General features: G+C 45.7%; 1 protein-coding gene across 4 annotated transcripts in view; it reads left to right on the plus strand.

The window, feature by feature from the left end:
* RNF130 (ring finger protein 130) overlaps positions 1 to 24,446 on the plus strand; it is a 41,841-nt gene extending 17,395 nt beyond the window's left edge. For 2 of the 4 annotated variants that reach the window (XM_414601.8, XM_046900458.1), the window contains 7 exons: positions 427 to 677; positions 3,847 to 3,918; positions 4,619 to 4,701; positions 9,886 to 9,982; positions 10,751 to 10,955; positions 12,934 to 13,027; positions 14,565 to 14,754. In XM_414601.8, coding sequence (XP_414601.4) covers positions 427 to 677; positions 3,847 to 3,918; positions 4,619 to 4,701; positions 9,886 to 9,982; positions 10,751 to 10,955; positions 12,934 to 13,027; positions 14,565 to 14,580 — 818 coding nt within the window. In that variant the 3' untranslated portion in view covers positions 14,581 to 14,754. Of the gene's footprint in view, positions 1 to 426; positions 678 to 3,846; positions 3,919 to 4,618; positions 4,702 to 9,885; positions 9,983 to 10,750; positions 10,956 to 12,762; positions 12,903 to 12,933; positions 13,028 to 14,564; positions 14,755 to 19,538 lie in introns of those variants that run through there. The other 2 variants (XM_015293933.4, XM_040647184.2) reach the window with 2 other exon arrangements.
* Positions 24,447 to 25,032: the final 586 nt, after the last annotated feature.

The following is a 25,032-nucleotide window of genomic DNA, read 5'->3' on the forward strand; positions in this document are numbered from 1 at the left end:
TGTACGTGTGATATCCTCATAACCACACTGGGGGTCTTTCTGAGCTCCCCCGGCCCAGCTCTGTGTATACTGACACCACTCATCTTCCAAACGTGCTTTTTCTCTGAGTTGCCTATTCAAGTCATCACTGCTTCCAGTCTGGACCAAATACACGATTTAAGATCTGTTCAGACTGTGCACAGTAGCTGTAATGTGGGGAGCTGTAATGTTACCTGGTAGGATGTGTGCAGCTGCAGACTGTTGGCATGTCGATACCCTACCTGGAAAGCTTGGGTTGGAAGGATGAGGCTGGGCTGGGCTGAGCACCCAGTATGCCATACATGATGTGGACAAAATTAGGTATCAAATGGTTTTGCGTATGGAAAATCTTACTGGCATCATGCTCTGTGGATTTTAAATGTTAATTAATTTTTGTTCTCTTTATAGGAACTGGAGACATTGTTGCTGTCATGATTACAGAATCAAAAGTGAAGGAGATCCTGAATTATTTGGAAAAGAACATCTCTGTCCTGATGGCCATAGCAGTGGGCTCCCGTGTTCCTCTAAAGAACTTCAGTCGGGGCTCCCTAGTCTTTGTGTCAATATCTTTCATTGTTTTGATGATAATTTCTTCAGCGTGGTTAATATTTTACTTCATCCAGAAGATCAGGTACACAAGTGCACGTGATAGGAATCAGGTAAGGGCACTTTGTTTTTTCCTCTCTGTGTTCTGGAGGTTGTATTGCTCTATACAGTATTCTGTGGAGAATTCCTTTCTTGGAAAGGACATTAGGAATGGGGAGTGAAGTTAAATTGTGCTTATGCTTATGTGGTGTGGTGGAGCTCAGAGGTAGTGTTATTAATTCCATCTGTTATTAAGGATAGCTTTAGTAATAAGTAAGGTAGTTCGGTTGTTCCCAAACTGTCAATTAATGAATGTTAGAGTAAGAAAACTGAGATACAGAGCTGCTTAGTGATCTGCACTGACTTTATTTAAGGTGATACTTGATAAGGACTGCCTAATTCTCCTGGTCATATATACTAAGGAATATTTTGTCCAGCATGACTTTCTGATTGTCTTTTTCTCTGTTATTGTAAGAACTTAAATCTGAATTAAAGGCACCCGTGCTCAGAGGTCTTGAATAAATGAAGTCATCAATGTAAATACAGCTTAAACTTTAGAAGTAAATGTTTTACTAACATGGACTCGATGTCCTGCTGTCTCAGTAGTGTGTCCTGGCTTTTATTGCAAAGGAGGAGGAAAATGACTGCTCTCTTTGGCTCTGTGCATCTCTATCGAGGGTGCCTTACAAAGCTGCTGACCTCTAGCCGCTGTCCCTCTTCCTCTGATTTAGGACTGACCTTTAAGGGCAAGCTGTAGGGCAGCACTATTGGCTCTCGACAGCGCTTTGTCAGACCTGAAACAAACATAGACTTACAAAGCCTCAACTGCGACAAAGGATTTCCTTTCTAGTCTCTGGAAATAGCATCTGATGCTGCCGGTCCCATTAGATTTTCCTAAGGATGTCATTCTGAAGTGACCGGTCTATGCCTGATACTTAGTGTGGTCCCTTGGGGTGGTGTAAGTTTAAATATAACTGTTACTCAGCGAGTGTCTGTGGGGTACTGAATTGTGCCTGCTGCATCCCCTGCGTGGTCCGAGGCTGCTCCCAAACATATCAAAGCAGCTGCTTCGTGGGGTGGGGGCTTTTGTGACCTTTCTTCTTTCTTTAGGTCTTCACAAAGGTCAAAAGAAACTCGATGAAAATTTGATGTGGTTTAAAAAGCTGAGCTTATTAAACTTGAATGAGGAGGTGGCGACAGCTCCAGCGTGTTTTTGAAGAGCTTTGAAAGCGCTCTCAGAGAGAAGGCTGTGCTGTTAGCAGGGAAATAACTTGTTTTAACCGAAAAACAAGATCATAGCTTGGGGCTAGAGGCACCTGTTTAAAAAAAATGATTAAGAAACATCAAAAACATGCTTTGTTTTATAGATAGTGCAAGTAGATATGGGTATTTCACATGGTTAGTCTTGTGCGTTTCCACCAGAGGTATGAAACTCCTTTGCATGTACTGGTGCCCTTTTTCCATTGAGGTGGGTGTGGGTTTAAAAGCAAGCATATGCTGCATGCCCATGCCCTAACTTAACCAAATAGCAAATCCTCAGCGTCCCCAGGGTTAGCATTTCAAAACACTTGTTAAAATTAGAAGGTGGAAAAGGTGGATCTCTTAAATGGAGATGAAAGTTGCCATTTAGCAGATTTCCTTCCATGTGAGAACATGTATGTGTTTTGGAAGAGTTTTGCCGAGATTAATCCTTGCTCAGTTGGAGCGTATTTACTAAGACTTCCCACAGTACAAACACAGGCAGTATAGCTAATTATATGTGCTACCCCCAGTGACTTTGGGTAGCGTTGGTCACGTAAAGCCCCCGCCATGCCTTCTCAGCACTGTTCCTCTCCTGGCAATCACACTTTGGCTGTGCGATGGTAATCGCTCCAGCAGTGTTCTGGTGTTGTGTCATTCAGTGTTGGAGCCAGTATGCTTGTTCCAGGATGCACAGCTTAGATTTGCTTATTCTGACTGGTTTCTCATGTGTTGAAGTTGGGATGAGATTTCTTCCTTTAGGAGGCGTAGAGTTTCCCAGTCCCACCTCCATTCCGGATGGTACTCTGCAGTGGTTGACACCCAACATGCGTTGTTTCAAATCAGTGTCCTAAAAAACCCCATAAAATGAAGGAGCTGTTTTTCTGTGGAGACCATAACAAAAACTGAATCATGTAATTCCAGAACAGTGTTGGTGCAGTTGGCGGCCTTGATTCAATACACACAGCTGTAGCGGCCTTCAGAGGCCTCTGTGCTTCTGAAATAAAAACAGCCTCAGCTCATATGGAAAGAAAGGAAGTGTATGATATGGGGCGGGGTGGCTGAAGAACTTGGCTTTTCAAGAGTATAGGAGGTAGGTAGGCACAAGAAAAGCACGCTTGTTCCAAGCTGCATGGGGGATTTTGGTATGTGCATTTCATGTTCTTAGAATCGGTCTCTAAAAGGGGGTGAAGGATGAAACACAGGAACTTCCCTTCTTCCAGTAAATGTAAACCCAGTCTCAAGCTCCTGATAAGGGAAGGTGTGAGTGTTGTGCTGCTCGGTGCCTGGGGCCTATGAGCCCACAGGCCAGCAGCCGGGCGATGGTCACACAGGAAGGCAACGTGCACCCAGCGGTGGTCATTGTGTAAACAGCAAAAAATAGCTTGGCCTTCGCTGTGAGAGTGAGGTTAATATTGAAACCAGCATTCAGTTCAGCTTTATTCAAGTCTGAATCGGATCTTTCAGATTTCATGACCTACAAACTCTTGCTTTGTGTGGTAGCGATGGTTTCAGGTAAGGGCAGGAGAAACTGGGTTACGCTGAGGATCTGTTGTGTCTCAGAACAAGATCAGCCTGCGCTCGGGGAGGGGAAAAAATTCAAGCCTAAGAGAACAGAGCATGTTCCAGCATGCTGAATAAAAAGCAATAGGAGAAGAAGATGACAGAAATCACCAGGGGGCACGTTGCTTCAGCTCCTGTACTGCAGGCTGGGTTTGGTTTGCTTGTCACACGTGTTGGGCCACTTCTGTGCAGCCCTGTGCAGTCTGTGAGCTTTATGCCCACGCGTTGAGTGCATTCCTGTGCTCTGCTGTTGGACTGTTTTTGTTTCCTGACAAATCTCTAACTGTGGGCTTTGCTGTTTACGCTGTTAATCGCAGTGTTGGCCCGCTGTCAGTGTGTATTGCAGTGGCAGCATTAAGCCCAAATAAGTCATTATAACGGGCAGTAATGAAGCTTGATTATCAGAGCTAATTTGTGTTCTCTTCTTTGTCACTTCATTAGCGTCGCCTTGGAGATGCTGCCAAGAAAGCCGTTGGTAAATTGACAACCAGGACAGTAAAGAAGGGAGATAAGGTATAATGATATTTCAACATGATAAACGTGGGCACTGTGTTTCGTTTTTGTCAGAAGAAACAGTTTATTTCTCAGCTTTTCCTGTCTCTTCTGGTATTCCGATCTTCCCCTCCTTGTTGGAGACTGCTTGTCGTATGGCACGGCGTTTTGTGTAACTCGTGGTATTGCTGTGTGATGGAAGTCTGTACATTTCAAAGGAGTTTTCTCACTTAAGTACTTCTTGCGCTCCATCTGGCAGCTGTGACTGAGTGGTTTTGGGTGCTAGCTGGCATGCAGAATTCCCAAAAAGCTTATCCTCAAGGAAAAAAAAACCCAACCCTTTTCTTTCTACCTCAAAGCTGAGGTGATGCCTGTAGGGAAATCCCTACTATATATATAGTGCATGTATGTGTGTGTGTATGTGTGTATATATCTATCTATATATAAAAACAAGAATTCAACTGGATATCATAAATATCTTAAGCCTTAGCTGACGTTTCATATGGTCAGTCATCAGCTCCACGTGAAGGGGAATGGTTTTGTATGCATGAGATGCTTCTCTTCTCTGCGCCATGTTGGAATGTAACCACCCTGCCATCGTTTCTGTACCTCCTTGGTAATATCTGCTCTGACACAACGTGGTTCTCGTACTGATTACAATTACTTTTACCTTTGTCACAGCCTAAGCTCTTGACTTGGATTTTCATTCTGTTCGTTTTAGGAGACAGACCCAGACTTTGATCACTGTGCTGTCTGCATTGAGAGTTACAAACAGAACGATGTTGTTCGCATTTTACCATGCAAGTAAGCTAGTAGAGTTGCTTTGTTTGGAAACTGCTTTTTTTTCCCCTCCTGCTCCTTTGCTTCATTTCGTGTTAAATGTGCACTGTAATTTCTAGAGATGTATATTAGATATTTCCTGTCCTAATAACAGCCATTTTATTTTAGACTGTACAAAACCAGGTCTGAAGATGAGTGGTTCAGGCGTGAGCAGCAGAGCTGTTTGTATGTGAAGGTTGGGGCAGGTTTAAGGGCTGAACGGCAGGCAGACAAACAGAAATGTGATGAACAAGGTGCAGCAGCAGCATTGTGTGCAGTGTCTGTGCACTGCTGCTATGGCTTTCTGTAATGGTGCTGGAGACAGATGCAGTCTTTCCAACCTTTGTACCTCGTTTGACACCAGTCTACCACTGTGCTGTCTGTCTTTGGTCTCTCCAGTGCAATGGATTCTTGGCCTGAAGACTACTGCTTGCTGCATGCTCTGTGCTGGTGCTTGAAACCCAGCAATTTCGTTTTTGCCCTTCTTTTGACATCTACAGGTTTTCCGTTTGTTTCCATTCTTGAGTTACGGGATATTTGCTCTTTGAGAGATGCTTTTAAGTGCTTATCTTCGTGGTTATTGGTTTCAGTGAATGGGGGATTTTTGGAAGCCGTAAGCATTACCAAGGTCATTTTTTTCTTTCCATTCTGATATCCAGAGCTTTCTCCTGATCTCCCAATGCAAAAAAAAAAGAAAAAAAAAAGAAAAAGAAAAAAAAGAGACGTGTTATGTTGCATATATACAGTCAAGATCCAGTAACGTGGTGTGTGCAGGATGTGCTGGCAGCATCTCAGTCATGGTGTTGGAGTTGACCTTCGGTCACACAGCAGCAGTTTGTAGCAGCTCATTATCAGTCTTCTCAATCTTCCTGCGGGCTGCTCCGAGTAGCTGGATATCTTTAATTCTAATTCATAATGAGTTTCTATTATGATAAAAGGAAAACAATATTTTCTATCTTAGCAAATCAAAGTATGTGTGTATTCTAATTCTGAAACCAAGTTTAATTAGTTTTTTACTTTTTTCTATTCTTTACTTCTTGGACTGCAGGAAAACAGTGAACTGCTTTACGTTCTCAGCAGTGTTGTGTTTAGTTTATGTACCCTACAGATGTTTGTTTAGAAACTACCATTAAAATATTTGGAAGTACAGGAGGGTTTGGGAGGCTTGGGCTTTGCAGATGGACGTCCGTTTCTTCCTACAGTTGAGTCATTCTTACTCATTCAAAGCTGACATCCTCCTGCCCATTAAAATATACTCCCAGCTGTTGAGTTCTCAGACACTTCTGTCATATATTGTGAAGTGTGCATGTGTGAGTTATGCCCTAGTCCTTCATTTATGAGGAAGATTTGGAAATCAGAGGAGAAACTTCTGGAAACTGTTCACCAGCTCTGACCCACAAGGCTGATGGATGGAGCTCAGGTTAGCACCATTAGACTCGAGTGTGCACTGGGAGCTCACAAATCCCACTCCTCAGTCTTTGATGCTGAAGAGAGGTCAGTGAGGGGTCCTTGCCAATGGAGAGCACGCAGCTGATGAGGAACCATCTCCTACCACTGAGCAGAGAGCAAAATGGAGAATGAAGGCCACTTCACTAGATAAGTACCCAGCACTGCCCATGCAGCAGATATCTTGCTAGTATCAGCAGATATGATACAGACCTCTTGACCAGGATGATTGTGTATTTATTTTACAAGTCCGTTTCCTTCAGGTGCCCGCTGCAAGCCATGGTGCTGCAGGCAGAGCCCCCTGGTCACAGCTGCTGCCAGGAGCTGGAGGGCTGCACCTGGCTGCTGCTTATGCACAGCTTCCCTCACCACAATGCCCCACTGAGCCTTTTCCACAGATCCTTTTCTGTTCTGTTTTTCAAAAGAATATAAGGTCAGGGAAGGCTCCAGCTGCATTCCTGCTGAAGGCTGCACGGTGGCTTTCATGTTCACTTTCTAGTTCTCTTTTTGAAATCTCACTTTTCATCTGCCTCGGTTCAGCTTTGAGCTAAGCACAAACCTGTCTTGGTTAGATGGAACATTGAGATGGATACTTTCTAAAAGATGCTTTTTATACTTGTAGAATGAGCAAAGGGGCAACCAGTGCCTGCAGAGATGAGCCAGATGAATTTCAGATTGCGTGTAGAACTTCTCAGTCTACTGAGGTGCTTCTCCTCAAGTCTTGTTTTAGAGATTTAACCCCTTTCTACTTCCTGACATTTTGACCTCTCCTTTTTGCTGCAAAATGCGAAGTTAGTATTTAAAAACAAAAACAAAAAAAACTATAGGAGAATCTCAAAGATGGATGAGAAAATAAATTTCTCATGGAGAAAAGGGCTTAACCAAGGGGAAGCAAATGAAGGGCTAGCAGTCCTCCTTACTGTGCGTTTTGAGGAAGCTATAATCATTAGACAGTAGGAATCACTGACATATTGATTGAAAGGTGGTGTTTCCCTTTGATACAGGAATTGTTCTCTCCAGTTAAGTATGGTCTGTCACACTGCCTCTACAGAGAGGTGTTTGGTTTGGACAGACATACAGCTGATGAAAATGATAGAAACTCAACTGCAGTATTTGCAGTCATTCACGTTGTTCTTCAGAAAGAAATATGCGCAGTACAAGCAGCTTGTAGACACAGAACATCCTAAATTTGGAAGGGACCTGTAAGGATCATTAAGTCTATACCTACAGCTTTTCCTGTACAGGGATAAGGCAGCCCTCTTCCCTGGGCTTACAGACCTGAAGAACAGTTCTGTCGTCTGTGAATGTCAATATGTGAGTTAAACTAAGCAGTGTATGTGAACATTGGAAGGAATGGAGTTGAAGTCAAGCCTCCTGGATAGCGTTCTTCCATCAGATTGTCCCACTTCAGCATCACACAGCATCTGGGAGATGAAGGGGCACCAGGTGAAGAGTGAGCAGGAAACAGGTAGTGTGAAGGAAGGATGGCAGTGAGAGATAGAGGGAGGGGGACAACAAAGTGATGAACTGGAGAAAAGCACAGAGAAGGACATTGGAAAGGAGAAAAGATGGTCTGGGAAGGAGGATTGTAGTGCAGAAAGAGAATTAAGGAAATCACAAACATCTTAAAAAGAGCAGCAAGCTGGAAGGACAAGGCTGAATGTTAAAATAAAGAAGATTTAAGCCAAATTCTTACTGTTTCCTGCCCTGGGCAAAACGGGGGCAGCAAGTGGCAGAAGTGACTAAGCCAGATTCACATGTGTCTTGAGTCTGTGTTGCTGAAAGAGCAAAGTGACACTCCCTGCTGTCCTTCCAGCAGCGTTTCTGCTACCCATGGCAATGGCTGTCCCTCTGCCCCTTGCAGTCCCAAGCGTTTGTGAGGCTGTGCGGCACAATGGAGAGGTTATAATGTTTCCTGGGTATGCTGACAGAGTGGAAAAATACCTGCAGCTCACCTGTTTGGAGCCCTGCCTGCACAGGAGGCTCTTGCAGCACTGCCAGCCACGCTGCTGGCTGGTGTTGCAGCCCCAAGGATGCAGCTGTGTCACACTCTGCTCCTGGACACATGGCTCCCACAGGAGCATCATCCACAGCCATGACCCAGGGCAGCTCGCTGGGAGCTGGGCAGATTTATGGTCTTGAATAGCTCGCTATTGACCAAGTGACAGGGATGAAGATGGAGAAGGTTTATGATGGCAGGGAATGCAAAGGCTCACTTTGTCAGACTAATTGAAAAACTAATCCATGTGTTTATTATCTTAGTTGCTGTGTAACTGCTTTAACTCTTGTAAGAGAAAGCCAGACAGAGCCCGAGCCATGATGATGGTATCAGCAGGCTGCTTAAGCAATACACAGCATAAGTAGTAGGCAGAGCCATGCTGATCTAAATCAATAAATAACCTTGGGGGCACTGCTCTTTTTTGAAACACATTTATTAATGTCCTTGAAGGTTTAGGAGCTAAAAGCAAAGAACAAAGAGGTTGCTAGAAGAGTTGAACTGTCGTGGTGCATTTGAACTCTGTCAAACTGCTAATGACTTGAAAAGAACTTGTAAGGTTTAGTGGATGGTGCTGGCATCCATATGGGTATCCTGCTTCACTTGATCTGAGTGCTTCTGCAGCACTGATTAGCTGATAACGATATATTAAAGCTGTTTTCCTGCTTGGTGGAGTCCCAGTGTCTGCTGTTCTGGGTTTTATCCTGCTCTCAGAAACAGCCTTTGAGAATTTTAAAGGGAAACATAAGCAACTAAAAGCCACGGTGTGCCCAATGCAGAAAAATGGCATTATTGTGTGTTTCAGAAGACTTCAAACCATTTTCTGTCACCCAGGACTTCTAAACGCAGTTTGAAGTTCTGTGAGTAATAAAGAGAATGTGCTAAGGACTAATAATGGGAGAAATTTGTATTCTGTGCAAGTGTTTGAACTGTAGGAAGCATACCTCTCCTGTTCATGATTGCTGTGTTGCTAAAGGTTGCATTGCTAAATGTGCTTGACAGAGCAGTCCAACGTGTTCCTCAGTGTGTGTTCTTATCATAGGCAGCTATTCAGCCTGGGTGGCTATGAGCATTTTCTAAACCGTGTCAAAAGTCCAGCAATAAACTATTCCTGAGTATGTGCTGAAAGGTTCTGTGCATCTTGAAAAGCCAGCAGGACGATTGGTAGAAGTTCCTAAGCTTAGATATGTTGTAGTCTGCATAGTCCTTCTGTATTCTATTGGTCTATACCCATCCCAGAGTAGTTGTGTCTATATTGTGGATGGGACTCAGGTGGTGTAAACCAATTCAGAGCTCCCTGCTGTGCAAGCAGAAGCTCCTTTTGCCATTTCTATTTCTGGAAGATTTTGGTTTCCTGTGACCATTTTATGATGGGCATGTTTTCCTTACTAATTTCCTTATAGATATCAAGCAATGCTAATTGTAGGCAAAAAGCCTTTCAAAACCTTGTTCTTTTCACTTAGACGTGCTAATTATAAAGCACTTACAACATCAAACCTAAGTACGTTTGTGTTGGCTTTTAAATGAAACTGATTTCTGGTGGGTCTGCAGTCCTCCCTGATGCAGCACCAGGTTGTGCCTGGGAGTGGAGATTGTAACTGGTGGCATGAGCTTCAGGTTTTTCTTTCTTCTGACTCATAGAAACAATCTAGCAGTGCATTAAAGTAGTTCTCGTGATGTAGTACAATGGTTTGCAAGTTATCTATGTGCCTTGTCTGTTCTCCTAGGCATGTTTTCCACAAAGCCTGTGTGGACCCGTGGCTTAGTGAGCACTGTACGTGTCCAATGTGTAAACTGAACATTTTGAAGGCCCTGGGAATTGTGGTAAGTTGGACTGGACAGGCTCTTTTCCCTTCCATCTCTGAGACTCAGAGCAGGAGGAGTGACTCCAGGGCAGGAAAGATGAAGGGTGTTCCAATGCTCTTGGAATGGTGTGAGGCTGTGTTGTCATTTGTTACCGGGTTTTTTTGTGCTGCTGATAAAGCTCATTTTTGGTGGTTGCTTCTTTCCCTAGATGATTTATTAAGAATATTCTATTATGTTCCTATTTATAACGTTATTCTCAATCTATTGTAAGTCTGCTGCGTTCTCTATAGTCTTGCCTTTTCTCAAATTCTTTCAGCCTTCCTTTGTTTCCTCTCTAAGCTCTTGTTCTTACTGTGATCTCCTGTAGGTGCTCTCAGATCTGTTGGCACGTTAAATCCATGCCCAGAGCTGCAGAGTGCCCTGGCTGAGGCCAGCAGCCTTTTTGGTTGTGCATTAACCAGCCCTTGGCGCATAGAATCTCAGAGGACTGCCTTTGTTGACTGATTTGCAAGGGGATAGACTTAAAGGAGCTCAAAGAGGATTGTTCACGTTTTTCCCATAGAAGTAAAAAGCTGTCGGGTAGGAGCAGTGTTTTTTCAAGGGAAGAAGTAAAGGAGAAAGGGAAGAGCACACTAATTCACATTTCCATTCACATTTCTACCCTGTGATCCAAAGGTAGCTGAGCCGCAGCAGCAGAACGGAGTGTTTGTGTGGTTATCCTCAATATACGGGCGTGTTCCATGTAGAGCATTCCACCCTGTAACGTGGGATCGCTGTGTTTTCCAGCCAAACGTGCCGTGCACAGAGAACGTGGCCTTTGACATGGAGAGGCTCAGCAGAAGCCAGCCTGCCAGCAGGCGCTCAGCGCTTGGTGACTTCGCCAACGACAGCTCCCTGAGCCTGGAGCCCCTGCGCACCTCCGGCATGTCACAGCTTCCCCAGGATGGGGAGCTCACTCCGAGGTCAGGAGAGATCAACATTGCTGTGACAAGTAAGTTTTCTTTGGCTTCCGTTGCAGTTCTATGGCTTTCCTGGGACAGGGCTCTTGCTTTGCTCTCGTCTGTGCTGCGGGGCTGTGATAAAAGGTCTTCCTGCAGAGACAGAGGCGACCTCGGTGTCTCTGCGCGCTCCGTATCGAAACCAAAAACTGCCTGCAGCAGTGCCAGCACTTCCATTATTAATCGTGGATCCATTTAGAGAGGCGTGCAGAGAACAATGGGTGAACTAAAATGGCAACAGAACGGCCCTTCTGAATTCGGTGACCAGAGTAAGCTGGACTGCCATAACCATTTCCAAAATGCTTTACATCCAATAATTTATATGTACATAAACACTTTAGCCAATTACCACTTCTGCAGTCATTTTTTTTTCCCCTCTTGACAGCATTACTGCTGGAATTGTGGTGTCCCTTAGCAGATGGCTTTTCTCACAAAGTTTTTGTATTAAAAAAAGCCCTGTATTTGATATACCAACATTTCAGTGTTGTCCAAGTGTCATAGGACCTCAGGAGACTGTTCCTGCAGTACTTGTTCCTATGGACAAGGGCTTACAGCATGGAAAATAAGCACTGACTGGATTTTACCTGGAGTTTTTATTGTATATTATGGCTCTGTAACAAATACACTGTGTGGAATTATATCATTTTTCTGTATGCCATGGAATCTTGATGCACGAATGGTTGCTTTTCTGTCTGAACTGCAAAAATAGAATTCATTCAGTCTGATTTTCTCCTTGTATTTCCCTTACGTGCATCTAAAATCTGGATTTGCAGCCAGTGCCATTGCTGCTAATGAAAGCAGTGTAACTGATGCAGTCCATTACAGAGTGTCTCTTCAGACACTTGAGCAAAGTAAATGTTGCTCAGAGAGCCTCATCTCACAGAACACAGAGCCCCCGTCCAGAAATGTCTTGGTCTGAGAAGGGAAAATCCAAACATGAAATCTAGATTCTCTGCCAAACCAATACACCACTACGGCCGGCAGTGTTCAACTTCTCATTCGTCATGTTTTCAGTTGTGTTGAACAGACACCAGGTCTGCTTATGTGCTCTTTTCATTGTCATGGGTGGGAAAGCTCTGTAGTTTAACTGCAATTTCAACTGCTTGGTGTTACAGAAGGTGCGTTTACTCTCTGTTCCCAACCATTGCACTCACCTTGACAGATGGGATGCCAGGGAAACACGAGAAATATCAGCAAGAGCTCACACTGACAATGTTTATCAAATAAGGCTGTAGAAAAGCCTGTTGAGATGTTCAGGCTTTGTGGATGACACATGCACTTCTCGATGCGTATGAGTTAAACCAAAAGCCATATTCAGCAAAGGTGTTTGTATTCCACTCCATTACTGTGTGTGCTAAATTGATCTCCAGGAAAGGGAACTTTGAACATTCTTTAATGTCTATACTTATATACTAACACTGAAATTATATTTCCTGTTGTCTTTCTGTCTATTATGTGGAAAATTCTAGTTGTTTTACTGTCAAATAAGTGATCTTATCTTATTTTAAAAGTAACGTGGCATTTATTGAGGTGGGAGGGGGGATGAAGACACAAGTGAAGTGTGAAAGTAAATGGGGTATGCTTATGTGAAGAGATGCATCTCAGCAAACCCCAACCAACCATAACAGTCATCCTCCTGACCTGGGGGTGGACTGAGATTTCATTACATTTTCCCTCGTTCCCACATTTCCCTTCACACTGTAAAGTAATCTTTCTTTATCGCTAATCCTGGGGCTCAGCCAGGAGATGTTGTTGTGCCATGCTTGTTTTCCACACCTCTCTCCACTTCTTCTTTGCTAGCCTTCTCCCGTCAGTAGCTCTGTGGCTAACCTCCTTCTGCTTCGCTTCCTGGTGCCACTCATGGCTTAGAAGCCCTTTGCCTTCCGCCAGTGGTGTTTGAGGGGAATGTTGGCATCGCTTTGACATAAGTCTTCTCCCACGAGTGATTTCCTCCCTTTCCTTTGTCAACAGAAGAATGGTTTATTATTGCCAGTTTTGGCCTCCTCAGTGCCCTTACACTCTGCTACATGATCATCAAAGCCACAGCTAGCTTGAATGCTAATGAGTAAGTAAACATTTGGCTGTTTCTATGTGTTTCTGATGGGTGCGTGTTACAGGCAATGTTGGGAAGAGATACCATGAGAACAGAGCAAGGAATTAAAAAAATATATATGCACTTCTCAAAAATGACAAATGCCTTTTCTGCCTTTCTCAAATGTAAGCCTTCAGCAGTAGGTTCCAGGGCAACATCTGAGCTCCTCCTTAAAGTACAGTTAGCTGAATGGTCCGAGGGAATCTTACAAGGTGCAGATGAGGGAGGGTGAAAAGACAGAATGTGTAGATCTGTTTTGTTTAATCAGTGGTCTGGGTAAGTGTTGGGTTTGTCATTAAATCCCTGTGTTCAAAATTCACCCAGCAGAACCAGGAATTGCTGCCATCCGTCTCCTCTGACAGTTCCCACCTCAATTTCTGAGTCATTTCATCTTTCAAAAAGAAATAAATGAGATAAATCTTTTTTTCCCCTCAGTGAGCTCACTTCCAGCTTAGAAAAAAAAAAGATATCTAGATGATTTTAGAACTTTTTCTATTAGGAAAGAGGGAGATGTAAGCAATGATTCGCAACCATTTCTTGCATCTTGTGTGGGCAGAGCTGACCTGTCGTCTGACCTCTCATTTTAAATGCTTAAGAACTGCACTCATTGGAGTGCTTAAAGACACCCATTCACTCTTAGTCTTTATGGACTCATTGCTGCTTCCCTTTGGACAGGCTGGGCCAGAAAAGATTATCATGTGATTTCCAATCTTTCTCCATAGTTCTGTGTGTGGGCAAGTATAAATCTGTTCTGTAGATATAGGTAGATAAGTAGAGCTGGCTGTTCTTGTTTGAGGTGTACAGAGCATCTGGACTTGTGATACATAGATATATTGGAAGGCAAGCTCCCCTGGGCAGCGTGGAAGTATAGCTTTGTAAATGTCATTTCAGTTTCTTGGTTTTGAGATGAGAGGAAAAAATACACAGATAAATACAAATACTTTCCAGAGAGCCACAAAATGTTAAGGTTCCCTCCTCAGCAGCAAAAAAAGCTTAACGGGGAAGTGTTTTAGATCTTCAAATAGCCTATTCAAATATTCTGGCTGTTTTTTTATTCACATGTCAAATTCTTGAGGTTGCAACCAACTATGTGTAAACTGACTCTGTAGCTGTAGCTGAACATTGCCAGTCTGCACCCCAGGATAGCTTGGGAAAGTATCGAGGAAGATGAGCTGTGTGCATGTGAAACAGGAATATCTGTGTTCCTGGGTGTTCCACATCATTAGGAAGAAGTCAAAGGAATTGTAGCCTGTAGTATCCACCAGATGTGGGTACTCACGGGAGTTGCACTTCTACTTTCTTTTGCAACTCCTTTTGTTGCCTACTGCTTGATTGGTCTTTCTATGGGAAGGGCAAGCTTTGCAAGGTGTAGGAGTAAGCCTCTTTAAATGCTCCAGCCCTGTGTAATTGGCCATTGCTCGCTAACTTCCTCTTGCAGGGTTTTATTTTTTGAGTATTGACAGTGCTAACTGTAACATAAACATTCTGTACCTTTTTTTGTGCCCCACAGAGCAGAATGGTATTGAAGAAGTGCTTTCCGGATGATTGCCTTGGGGAGAGACACCTATTTTTATGCTTCATTTATCGATCGTGCAGCACAAGCGTTTATTTCCTACATCCTATTTTTTCATAAAATTTGCTGATGCCAAAGCTTTGTATTAAGGAAAAAAAGTGAAGAAATAAATGAACTTTAATTACGACATCTTACTCTGTGAGTTTTATTTGTCACGGCCATTGTGTTGGCGTTGTTTGACAGACTCCGGCATATTCTGTTTTGTTTCTTTTTAATCATTTCATCTCTACAGATCTGTTATCTCCTTTCCTTTCGGGCCACCCAGGAAGTCTCATGTGGAAATCTCATGCAGTGCCATCCTTACGATGCCGCCCAGCAATGGAATGACCAACTGGTATGGCTGGCAGTTGCTCAGCGCCAGCTTGGTAGTGGGAAAGAGGCATCCTGGTGTGCTGGGCTCACCTTGACTTCAGCTGAAACTTGATATGAAACAATGCATTCCTCTGGAATCTTTCCTGTGCCACACTGGGAGGATTGCAGTACCATTTCTGTCTTCAGTTGCTGCTGAGGGTTGGCAACGGAGTTTTCCTGACAACCACATCATAAACCTTTTCTGTCTGCTACTTCCACCCCACCCTTTTACTGCTAAAAGTGAAGCTAATCTAAACCACTTCTTCCTTCCTAATACCAAGTGAAAAAGTGACGTTTCCTCCCCTGATGTCTTTGAAGCCTTCTTTCATGCTACTGCGGGGTTAACTGCTGATCAGTTCAGGGCATTGAAGCATTGATAATGGTCTTTGCTGTAAGATGGAAGCTCTGCAAACCTGTCACTTCTTGCCATGTCTTCTAACTAGTGGGGAAAACATCTCTCGTCTGCTGTCCTCATTCAGGCTGTTTCACACAAGTTCACTTGTGCAAGTGGTGTGTGAGTAATCTCCCAACAGTCAGTTGAAGCACACAGGTCTGCAGCTTAGCCACATGCTGGTGCTGGGATTAATGGGATGGGGGGAAGGTAAGAGGTTGGTGAGGAAAACATCACTGACAAAGTTCAAACCTGACCTGAGCTTTGTTTGTTTTTCTGGTATAAGGATGCAGACTTATGAAACACGGTACTTTCTAATTTGATTAAATCACGGAGAGAACCAATTTTACTCTAAAATTTAATTTTTTTATGCACTGAGAAACAGAGAATTTAATTGTATCTTTACGTATAGGCGCTTTTAGGATTTAGGAATGCAGCCAGAGCATACATTAAACTAGTTGCTTAATTCTTGTTTGTCCAGCAGGTTTCAGCTGAGAACGCAGCTTTTATAATTGAAAATGAAGTATGTGATAGCTTCAGTACATTTAATAGCATTGTTTTTCATTGTGTCCTTGTGAAAGTTCGGAAGAAACGTGGAGGCAATAGAGCAATAAGTGTCTTTTGAAAGACTGGAAAACCCCATTGTAGTCACGGATGAATGGAGAAACCTCAGCCATGCAGTGTCTGAAGTCTGTCTCCTTGAAACATGCAGCGTTCTGCCACCTGAGCTTGTTGCCAAAGCATGGAGGAACGAGGACAGAGCATGATAGAGGGTACAGGCTGTGAAATAAGAGTTGTATTTTTTCACCCACTTCTTGACAACAGCAGCGTGATTGGTGAGTTTGTCCTTAACCAGGAGAGTCTTGGACTGTTTGGGATGGAGCTCTCTGGTCATATTTCTGCATGAGGAAGTTGTGCCAGGGCTGCGGAGGGACCGCAGATAATGGTGGTGGGTGGCCCTGATTATCCATCCTGAGGGTGTCTGAGCATCTCAGGACAGAAAGGTGACAGCAGCTGATGCTTCCTACTAATGCACCTATAGTGCTGTCTGTGATTCTTGGCCTTTGAGCTGAGCCTGCTTCTGTAGCATCTTAGGAGAGGGATAAATTCTGGGCTAGTGGGCTTGTTTTCAAACTTCAGATACCTGAAAAGTTCATCCAAACTAGATAATGAGGAATATTGGCAGAGAACTCTGAGGAGTTCATTTTCAGTACATTAAAACTGATCACAAACTTCCTGTTTTTCTCCATACCCAAGGGATAAATCTTAATCTGTCTCATAAGTGCACAATGGGAGAGCAGATTCAGAAGCTGAATTTTGGAGCTGTGGCTTTTCTTACCTGACCTTAAAATACATTTGTCCAATAAACCTACCTAGACTAATGCCATGTCTTTGAACACTGGGCAGGGTGCCAGTGGCTCCTTGAAGCATGTCCCAGCTAGCAAACGGGCTGGCCTGAGCTGCTGGGCTCTTCCAGGCAGGCAGCAAAGAGGGACGGCAATGCTGGCAGTACACATTGCACCCTGAGCCTTCTCTGCCTTCTGTCTTTGGTTGCAAGAAGAGCATCGTCGGGTCGCTTTGCACTGCTGACTCTGCTTCCCTCTCAGTAAAATGTGGGTGATGATACCAATCTGGTTATTTAGAGCACAGATCTGTGTGTTGAAAAGCACTGAACCGCAGCTGGAATTTGAGCACAGGGCAGGCTGATGGTAGCCGTGATGTGCTCTGGTGTCCTGACTGTGCTGCCCTCCTTGTGGAGGTCAAGATATGGGATCACAGCCCTGTGCGGAGTGGGTTGGCCACGTGTTGCTGGTGAGCTTTCTGGAGGAGCTGGTCACAATCTGAATTAAGCAGTAAGAAAAATAGTTCTGATTTAGCAAACCGAGCAAAGCGATGTTCTGTTTCAATGTCTTCCATCTACAGGTAGGTAGATTACATGCTTTCTTTTTTCTTCAAACGGTTGTAGAGGTGTGGTCAAGCACGCCCATAATCCTGGTGAAAGGAGTAATGGTGAAAAAATTACATGGAACAAAACTCATTTGGAGAAAGGCTGAATGATGTGTCCCATATGTGGTATGAAAGCAAAGCAGTCTGGGTCTGTGTGCGGCCTCCTGGAAGTGGGGGGTTACAATTCTGTTGCCAAGAAGCAAGAAAACATCACAGTAAAGAATATCAGAGGTGTTGGACGTAGAGTGCCCCTTTTCAGATGAACATTCAGTTGTTGTTGTCAGATGACCAGCCTGCCTGTTGGTGAAACCTCTCCCTTGAAGCAGTTGGAGTGGAAGTGTCCCCGTGCAGAGGAAATGACTGCGCGGCTGCCTGCTTCCTAATCCGTTGTTTGATTTCTGCACAGTGGAAACAAAAGCAGCGCCGAGCTTTCAGAACCCCTTTTGTTTTGTTTCAGCACTGGCTGTTCAGTGTGTAAGGTTTCAGAGGGTGGAGAGAAGGGATGAAACAAGCAATACTTGGGGTTTATTTCAACAGCAAGCCGAGACTCGGCCATCACAAATCAGATGATCCTCACCTGTGACACAGAGCCGAAGAATCTCAAAATCAGTTTTATCTGCTGCAATTGCACAGTAGGTTTGTTGGTTGGTTGTTTGTTGTGAAGAGACCGAACCATCTGGAGGTCCATATTTTAAAAAAGCAAAAACAAAGGTGGGTTTTGGTGATATCCCAATGTGCGTTTCTGCAAAGTATGAGCCAATGTAGTACTCTTCTTCCAAACACCTGCACATGTGCTCTTATGCAATGCAACCGCTCATTCCAGTAACCTGTGTGATCAAAAATGAATTCATTTACTTCTGAGAACTTTCGATTCTCAGCGAGAATGGTGGAGTAATGACTGTGGCTTTTCTGAGCCTCTTCACATTGAATGGGAAAGAAGGAAGAGCTGTTGAGAACAGTAGTATCTGAATTCTTCGTACCTTCTGTAAACTTCTTATTGTAGAATGGTATGGGCTGGACCCAGAACTTGGCAGAGAAAGGAGTTAAGCACCTGAATTCTGCCAGGGTGGAAACTGCAATCCCCTAAGCTTCTTGCTTCACTGATGCCTGAAGGTGGAGGCACCTCAGTTTGCTGAGTGCCTCCTTGATGAACTTGGAAGCTCTTCAGTTGCCTTGAGTTTGGCTCACGTGGGTGCTCGGTGTATTGTAATCTAAGCAGCCTTGCTCCCAGCTAATCCCTGCTGGGATCAAGAAACCAAGTCGTTTCATATCTTGGCCGAGGGCCTGATCTGATAGATATTTCCAGAGGGAACCTTGTGTATGCCAGCAGGGCTGGCTCCTCGCAAAACACATCTGTGGACTTGAAGAGCCAGCTTCTGTCAGCAGCAACGTGTGCTCACTTCGAGTATTGCTGCTATCGCCAGCATTTGGAGAAGAGTGCTGGGTCTTCATGGTTCTTTGTAAGAAAATGTGTTGGTGCCTCTTTCCAGAAGATGGCTGCCATGCATGGTGCAGGGCACAGGGCACCTAGCAAAGTTCTCTGGTTCTGTGAGGCTGTAAACCAAAAGCAAGGCACAGTGCGAACCTCAGGCTTGCCCCAGCCTTGCTCAGACTTGACCTGTGTTATCTGGGAGCACAGCTGGCAGCAGGGCTGCTCATGCATGTGAAAAGCAGTGCTTGGAAGCAGCACATGGATGGAAGCAAAGCCCTGTAGCACCTCCAGATGGGTTGGGGGGGGGCGGATCTGAAATGTCAACTTCATGTTGCAAAGACACTGGGGCAGAGGTGAGGTGCGCCTCAGCACCAGGCCCAGCGGCCTTGCAGGACCTCCAGCCCCATGGCCAGGCCTTCAGCATGGCACAGCAGATGGAACACGCTTAATCTGTGGAATAAGGCAACGTGTCCAGGCCTTTGGCAGCCGGTTTCTGTCACTCTGAGCAGGGATGTGACAGGAGGCAGCAGTAGGCCTGGCCTTGCCAGCAGAGCCCGGTGCACCTCAGTGGCTGGTGGTACCAATGTAAATGCTGATTTTCCTGCGTGGTGAGGGCCTGCAGGCTGCGATCTCTCCTTTGCCATCTGCCCCACACAGCTGTTGTTGGTTTGTGTTAAGAAGGCTCTGTGTTGTCCACGCGTTCCGAGTTTGCAGTCAGAACTCACACACAAGGATGCTTTGCTTGGTTCTTATGTGTGTCCCTAACCAGGTTTTGTTCTCCCTCTTGCAGGCAGTCACTTCTTTCATCGCAATTCTCTGTCCCCTCGAAGTCTGGTCTACGAGAGCGAATTCTCCACCATCGAGCCCGCTTTGGACATGTATGACGAGAACAAAACCTGAAAGGAATCCACGTTCCTTCCTGGCCCTCTTTCTGTTGTTTTCATTTCTCATTCCTATTGTTGTGTACTCTTTCCATGGATCTCCTTTGTCTGAAGAAGAGCTGCTTTTTCCAGAACACGAGCCTGCCTTCTAGGTCACGGAGATGAAGACAGCTGTGGTGGTTTCTGCGGGTGGCACCTCCGAGCGCAAGCAAGGTTGTCTGATGGAAGTTGCTGAGTAACAGCATGGGAGCTGTGTGGGCCCAGCCTCGGCGGTGCAGAAGAGGCTTTGCGGTGGTCCTAAGAGTTTGTTTTGTACTGCAAATGCGTCTCCTCAAAGGCGCGTGCTGGTTTTCGTGGTCCAAATTGTTGGGCAGAGTCAGAAAGGGAACTTGTTGCAAAGGAGCTGGCCAGTGACTGGTAAAAGCACTCCATATAGCTTGGTCAACCCATAACCTTACTGTGAAATATCCCCTTCCAAGAGGGACCTTCCAAGTGCGTTGAGTTTCCGATGACCCGCTCACCCCTGGGCGACAGCACGCCGGTCTGGCGCTGTGCAGCAGAGAGGCCCTGCGTTTGCAGAAAGGTTTCAAGGAACTTGATGCTTCTGCTTTTTTTTTCTTCATTTCTACTGAAGCAGGAGAAAAGTGGCCTACGCAGAATACGGTTTTGGTCCTTCCGTGTGCTCCAGTCACGTGAGTCTCTTTCTACAGAGAGGACGTTCACAGAACCAGCACTTGATCTACCTTAAAACCATTAGACTTTTTGAAATATGCAGGAATCTGATTAGCTTTCTTTCTTGCTTTACTTTTCTTTTTGGAGGGGTTTAAAAAAAATCCACCAAATTTTTCACTGAGGTTTTTTAAAAGCCAGCATGTTGGCGTTACACAGAGAAGAAGAGAGGTAAGCTTCTTATCCTGTTCTCACCTTGAGATCTGCAACAGTTAACCAACAAACACGTTCTCCAGGCCATGCCCTTTCCCACTGACATCAATAACGTGAATGCAGAAAGCAGAGGAATAGAGGAAAGCAGCGACTGCTTTGGGACTCAGCAGGAAAAATCCATCTTTATTGGAGCGTGCCAGAAGCAGTGGGGAAATAGAGATTGGTTTCAAGCTTCTGAGTGTGTAACGTGGAGATGGAAAGCTGAGTTCAGCCATCCATAGAGCTCCTCACGTGAGCAGACGTGGAGAGCGAGGGCTCCTGCTCCATTTCCTGGACAATGCAGAGCTGTTTGACGAACGCTAACGTTTTCTCCATTGCAGTCTCAGTTACTGTAGATGTAGAAATGCATTTGTGTCCTTGTAATGTGAAACACGGCTTCAGTCTGTATAGGAAACCTGAGAAATCTGTAAGTCTAAGAGAAAGGTAGGTAAGGCATTTCCTGCCATGCTTTAATTTTGTCAGCTTTTGCTACAAGTGGAGGAACTTCCCCTGCTCGGTATTTTGTTTTTACTGCATAGTGGTCTGCCTGACGTGCATCCTTACCTGAAGCGTGGCTCAGCTACGTCTGTAACACAGACGTTTAGGAGAAAAAGAAAAACCCAGCTCTGCAAAATGAGGAAACGATCCTGTTCGCAGGGCGCCCCTCGACTTGTGTTGCCGTGTGTCAGCTCCATTTAACCTGGCGATTCAAGGAGGGCTGGTGTGAAGCTTAGAGAGGTTTTTCTCATAATACCCACGTTTCCATTTACCACGTGCGCTTTTACTGCGATCCAGCCAACTTTAGCGGTGCGCCCACACCCCAGACTTTTCAAGAGCACAACTTCAGTGCCGCCTTCCCCAACAAGGGGGTGAGGATGTGGAGCCCCTTTGCTGGGCAGAGTGGGTTGGTTGGCTGCAGGCATTGCTTTGCTGCTCCATGCGGCAGCTGTGTGCACGTGGGGATGGGGTGCGGGTTGAGCAACCCCGACTTCATCATCGCATCTGCCAGGCGGTGGGCAGGGCGCTTCCGAACAGAGACATCCGGAAACAAAACACCGTTGCTCCAGGGTGCTTTAGGGCTTGTTTTTGTCAGCGCTGAGTAGTCGGGTTGCAAAAAGCTATGCCCGGGTTTTTGCAGTTAAACAGAGTGAGGCATTGTGGCTCCCAACCGTGCCATGCCCACTGGAGCTGCCAGGGTTGATGGGATGGGATGAGATGGGTTGGGATGGGATGCTCCATGCTCTGAGGAGGACTTCACCGTGGTGCATTTTCCCTATGCAGAAGCACCCAAGAGGTGCCTTGTGCCACACAGCAGGGTGGTCGCAGTCCCAGCATTAACACCAGCTAGGTGCTGCACAGAGTGGGCTGTGGGAGCGCTGCCGGCCGCCCGGGGCATGCTGTGTGCTGGGCAGCCCTGGGCACTGCCCTGCTGCCTGGGCACGGCTCCGCCACCTCCGGTGCTGGAGTTGCATCGGGAAGTTCCCCGCGCTGCTTCCTGTTGTGTTTGGCTTCCCTCAGTGCGGGGCTGGGTTTGTTTTGAACAAAGCAGACAGCTTTGTGGCAGAGTGGAGGAGGACAGCTCAAAAGCAGATAGAAATTAAAATGAGCGTTAGCGGCTACAGAGCCATAAATGGCAAATTAATAAATAATGCCATTTATATTTGATTCAATCTCCCTACTTCTAAACCACCTTTTCAGAGGAGCGGGGAGCAAGGGTTGCCTCCGACGGTGCTGAGTGGGGTCTGACATGGTAAGGAAGAGAAGTCCCATCTTTGGGTTGACCAGAAGATCTTTTCCAGCCTTAGTGGTTCTCTGAGAGGCAGCTGGGGCTGACGGTTGTGTAATGGACATTGTGGGTTTGGAAGGTCTTGCAACACTGGAAACATTAAGTCTGGTTGAAGCAACCGATCCCAAATGTGCGTGCTGGGACGTGCCATGCCAGGCGCTTGTGTACCGTATTGTATTTAGGGTGGGAAAGAGGCAGCACAGCAGCATGGGTGATTTTTCTGGGCTGTGCTGGTAAGTCTGAGATGTTCCTTTTGATATTAATCAGTATGTTTAAAAGCAAAAAGCTTGATGAGCATCGTCGTTCTTGTTCTACTGCAGTAGTGCTGTGTGTGGTCATTTCATAGACGTAAGGTAGATGGCAGCCTACCAAGAGCTGTAGTGTCAGTATCTTGGGAAGTGATTTTCTAAGGCTCAAAAACAAAGTTGTTTTTTATCAGAAAGCATTAATTTTATGACCTCTACATACAAAAAAAAAAACCCTTTTGTGTTTCCCTAAGCGACCTAAACCCACTACTCCACCACCCCTTCCCCTGGTCCACATCTGTTTTTGAAAGTGCTGCATGTTCCCATAAGACATTTGTAAAATGGAGGTTTGTTTGTGTTCTTAGAGGATAACTGCCAGTAAAAAACAGACTGTAAGTGTGCTTTTTACCTATAGTACTAACATTAAATATTACATTTGAAGCATGTTAATATTTACTTAATGCCACTCACAAGTACTCCCTACATAAGCTCACGTGTTGGTGCCTGTTTGTGCTGCCCCATTGCTTCTAGGATGCTTGCCTTGGCATGTGAGGGCGATTTAGGAATAGTCAGATACCCTACATAAGCCAAAGAAAGACAAGTAGTTAAATACACGTGTTTAGTACTCTCCTATGGGACTTCTGCACATCTGTTTTGTTTGGATGCGAAGGATGGGGCAGCAGGGCTGAGCTGACTTACAGGGCTGTGCTTCCTGGGGGGCGCATTGCCTAAACCATTAAAAACACATCTATTTTTTGCTCTGCTAATAATCATCTGGTTTTACACCAAGGGAAGTTGCACGGCACCGCACACACCACGCCACAAAGGTGGGACCGCCGTGCTGCTCCCAGCCCCGAGGTCCCCATCACCCTGAGGTGCTCTGCTCCTTATCACCCCTCGCTGCACATCCCTGTGTGGCTCCATTTTCCAGCCCTGGCCACGCAGAAGAGCGTGTGCCGTGCTCTGACAGCTTGCTTATGTGTTGTTCTATTTACAAATCTCATCGCTCCTTTTCCTTCCTTCTGCTGTAAGGGCAGAGCAGGGGAGGGCTGAGAGATGCTCCAGCTACCTGCACTGGGGGAAAATCAAGAGGAAACAGCTTGGAAATATCTTGGAAATGATCGAGAAAAATGTGGTGCCCCGCTCTTGTTGGATTCACCCCCAAAACAGAGGGGGCAAAGGGGGGGGGCTGTGTGTGTTGGGGGCTGCTGCTCAGGGGGATGTTTGGTACAGCCAGCATGGAGCTGAGTGCTTGTGCTGCACGCTAAGGGCTGCCTGTTTGTTCTTTGTACAGTAATGCCCGCGGTGTTCAGGTGTGGGGGGCCATGGCATAAAGCATTGCCCCCAGATAGCCCCCAAAGCTTAATAACTAAGTGTTAATACTCCCGCAAAGCAAGAAGGGCATAGGGTTTTGTTCGAAGTTAGAGCTGCTTAGAGTGATTTCACTGCAAAGCTGAGGTGTAAGTGGGAGGGGGATCTCGCAGCCCAAAAACACCTCCAAAGGCCCTCCCTGGCAGTACCTGCTCGTGGCCACAGCTCCATCTATGCACTGCATCCACCGGAACGGGGCAGAGAGATCCGGGGCTGCCTTTGGGACTCGGGCATAGCAGCAAATGGGGAACAAAACTCCAAACACCATCGGCGTGTGTGTGCAAAACAACAGCATGCTGGGCTGGTCGCTGCAGGGTGAGCGCTCGGCGCGTCGCTCTGGCCCTCGGGAGGCCCACTTGGAACTCCCTGACCTATTTCGATGTAAGTATAACACTGTATCGTAGTTACGTGGTATATATGCCAATATGTTAATAGTGTATACCTATTAGGGTTTGCTAATGTACTACATTTCAATAAAAAGCAATTTAAAAGAGCACGTTTTGTGAGCTTGGTGTCTTTAACTGCAGGAGGCCGAGAGCTGCCAGTGCTGTGCTCTGAGGGCTCTGTGGCACACTGCTAAAAGGTCCCTTTCCAGAGCTTTATTTTCCTACTGTACAGAAAACGTTGCTTTATTTTGCTGTATCAGTGCCTGGAAGTCTGAGGCTGTTAGGTGTGGTTCAGTGGTCCATTAATATATAGGAAACAACAATGCATGTTCCCAAGGTGCTGGCCTCCTAAAAGATGACGCAGAGCAAGCAGGAGGAAAGGAGACATTTCTCCATCTCTCATGCCCCTGTCCTCTCTTTGTTTCCCTTCTTTCCACCTGCTGCAGCCCACCCAGCGCTCAGAATGAAGCCATGCCACCACGATGAGCGCAGGGCCTTGGCAGCTCGGCCAGCCCGTACCTATTTGTTTCACAGCGGTGCACAAAGGCTCCAACCGGGATTAGAGCGCCGCACCAACACAGGAGATAAATCATCCCAGGGTTGAAGGAGAATCAGAACGCAGCTGCTCCTCGAGAGGGACTCGAACTCGCGATCTCCTCCTTGCAGAGCCGCGGCCCTGCCCGTGGCGCCACAG

Source organism: Gallus gallus, chromosome 13 (genome assembly GCF_016699485.2).
Source record: "Gallus gallus isolate bGalGal1 chromosome 13, bGalGal1.mat.broiler.GRCg7b, whole genome shotgun sequence".
NCBI lineage: Eukaryota > Metazoa > Chordata > Aves > Galliformes > Phasianidae > Gallus > Gallus gallus.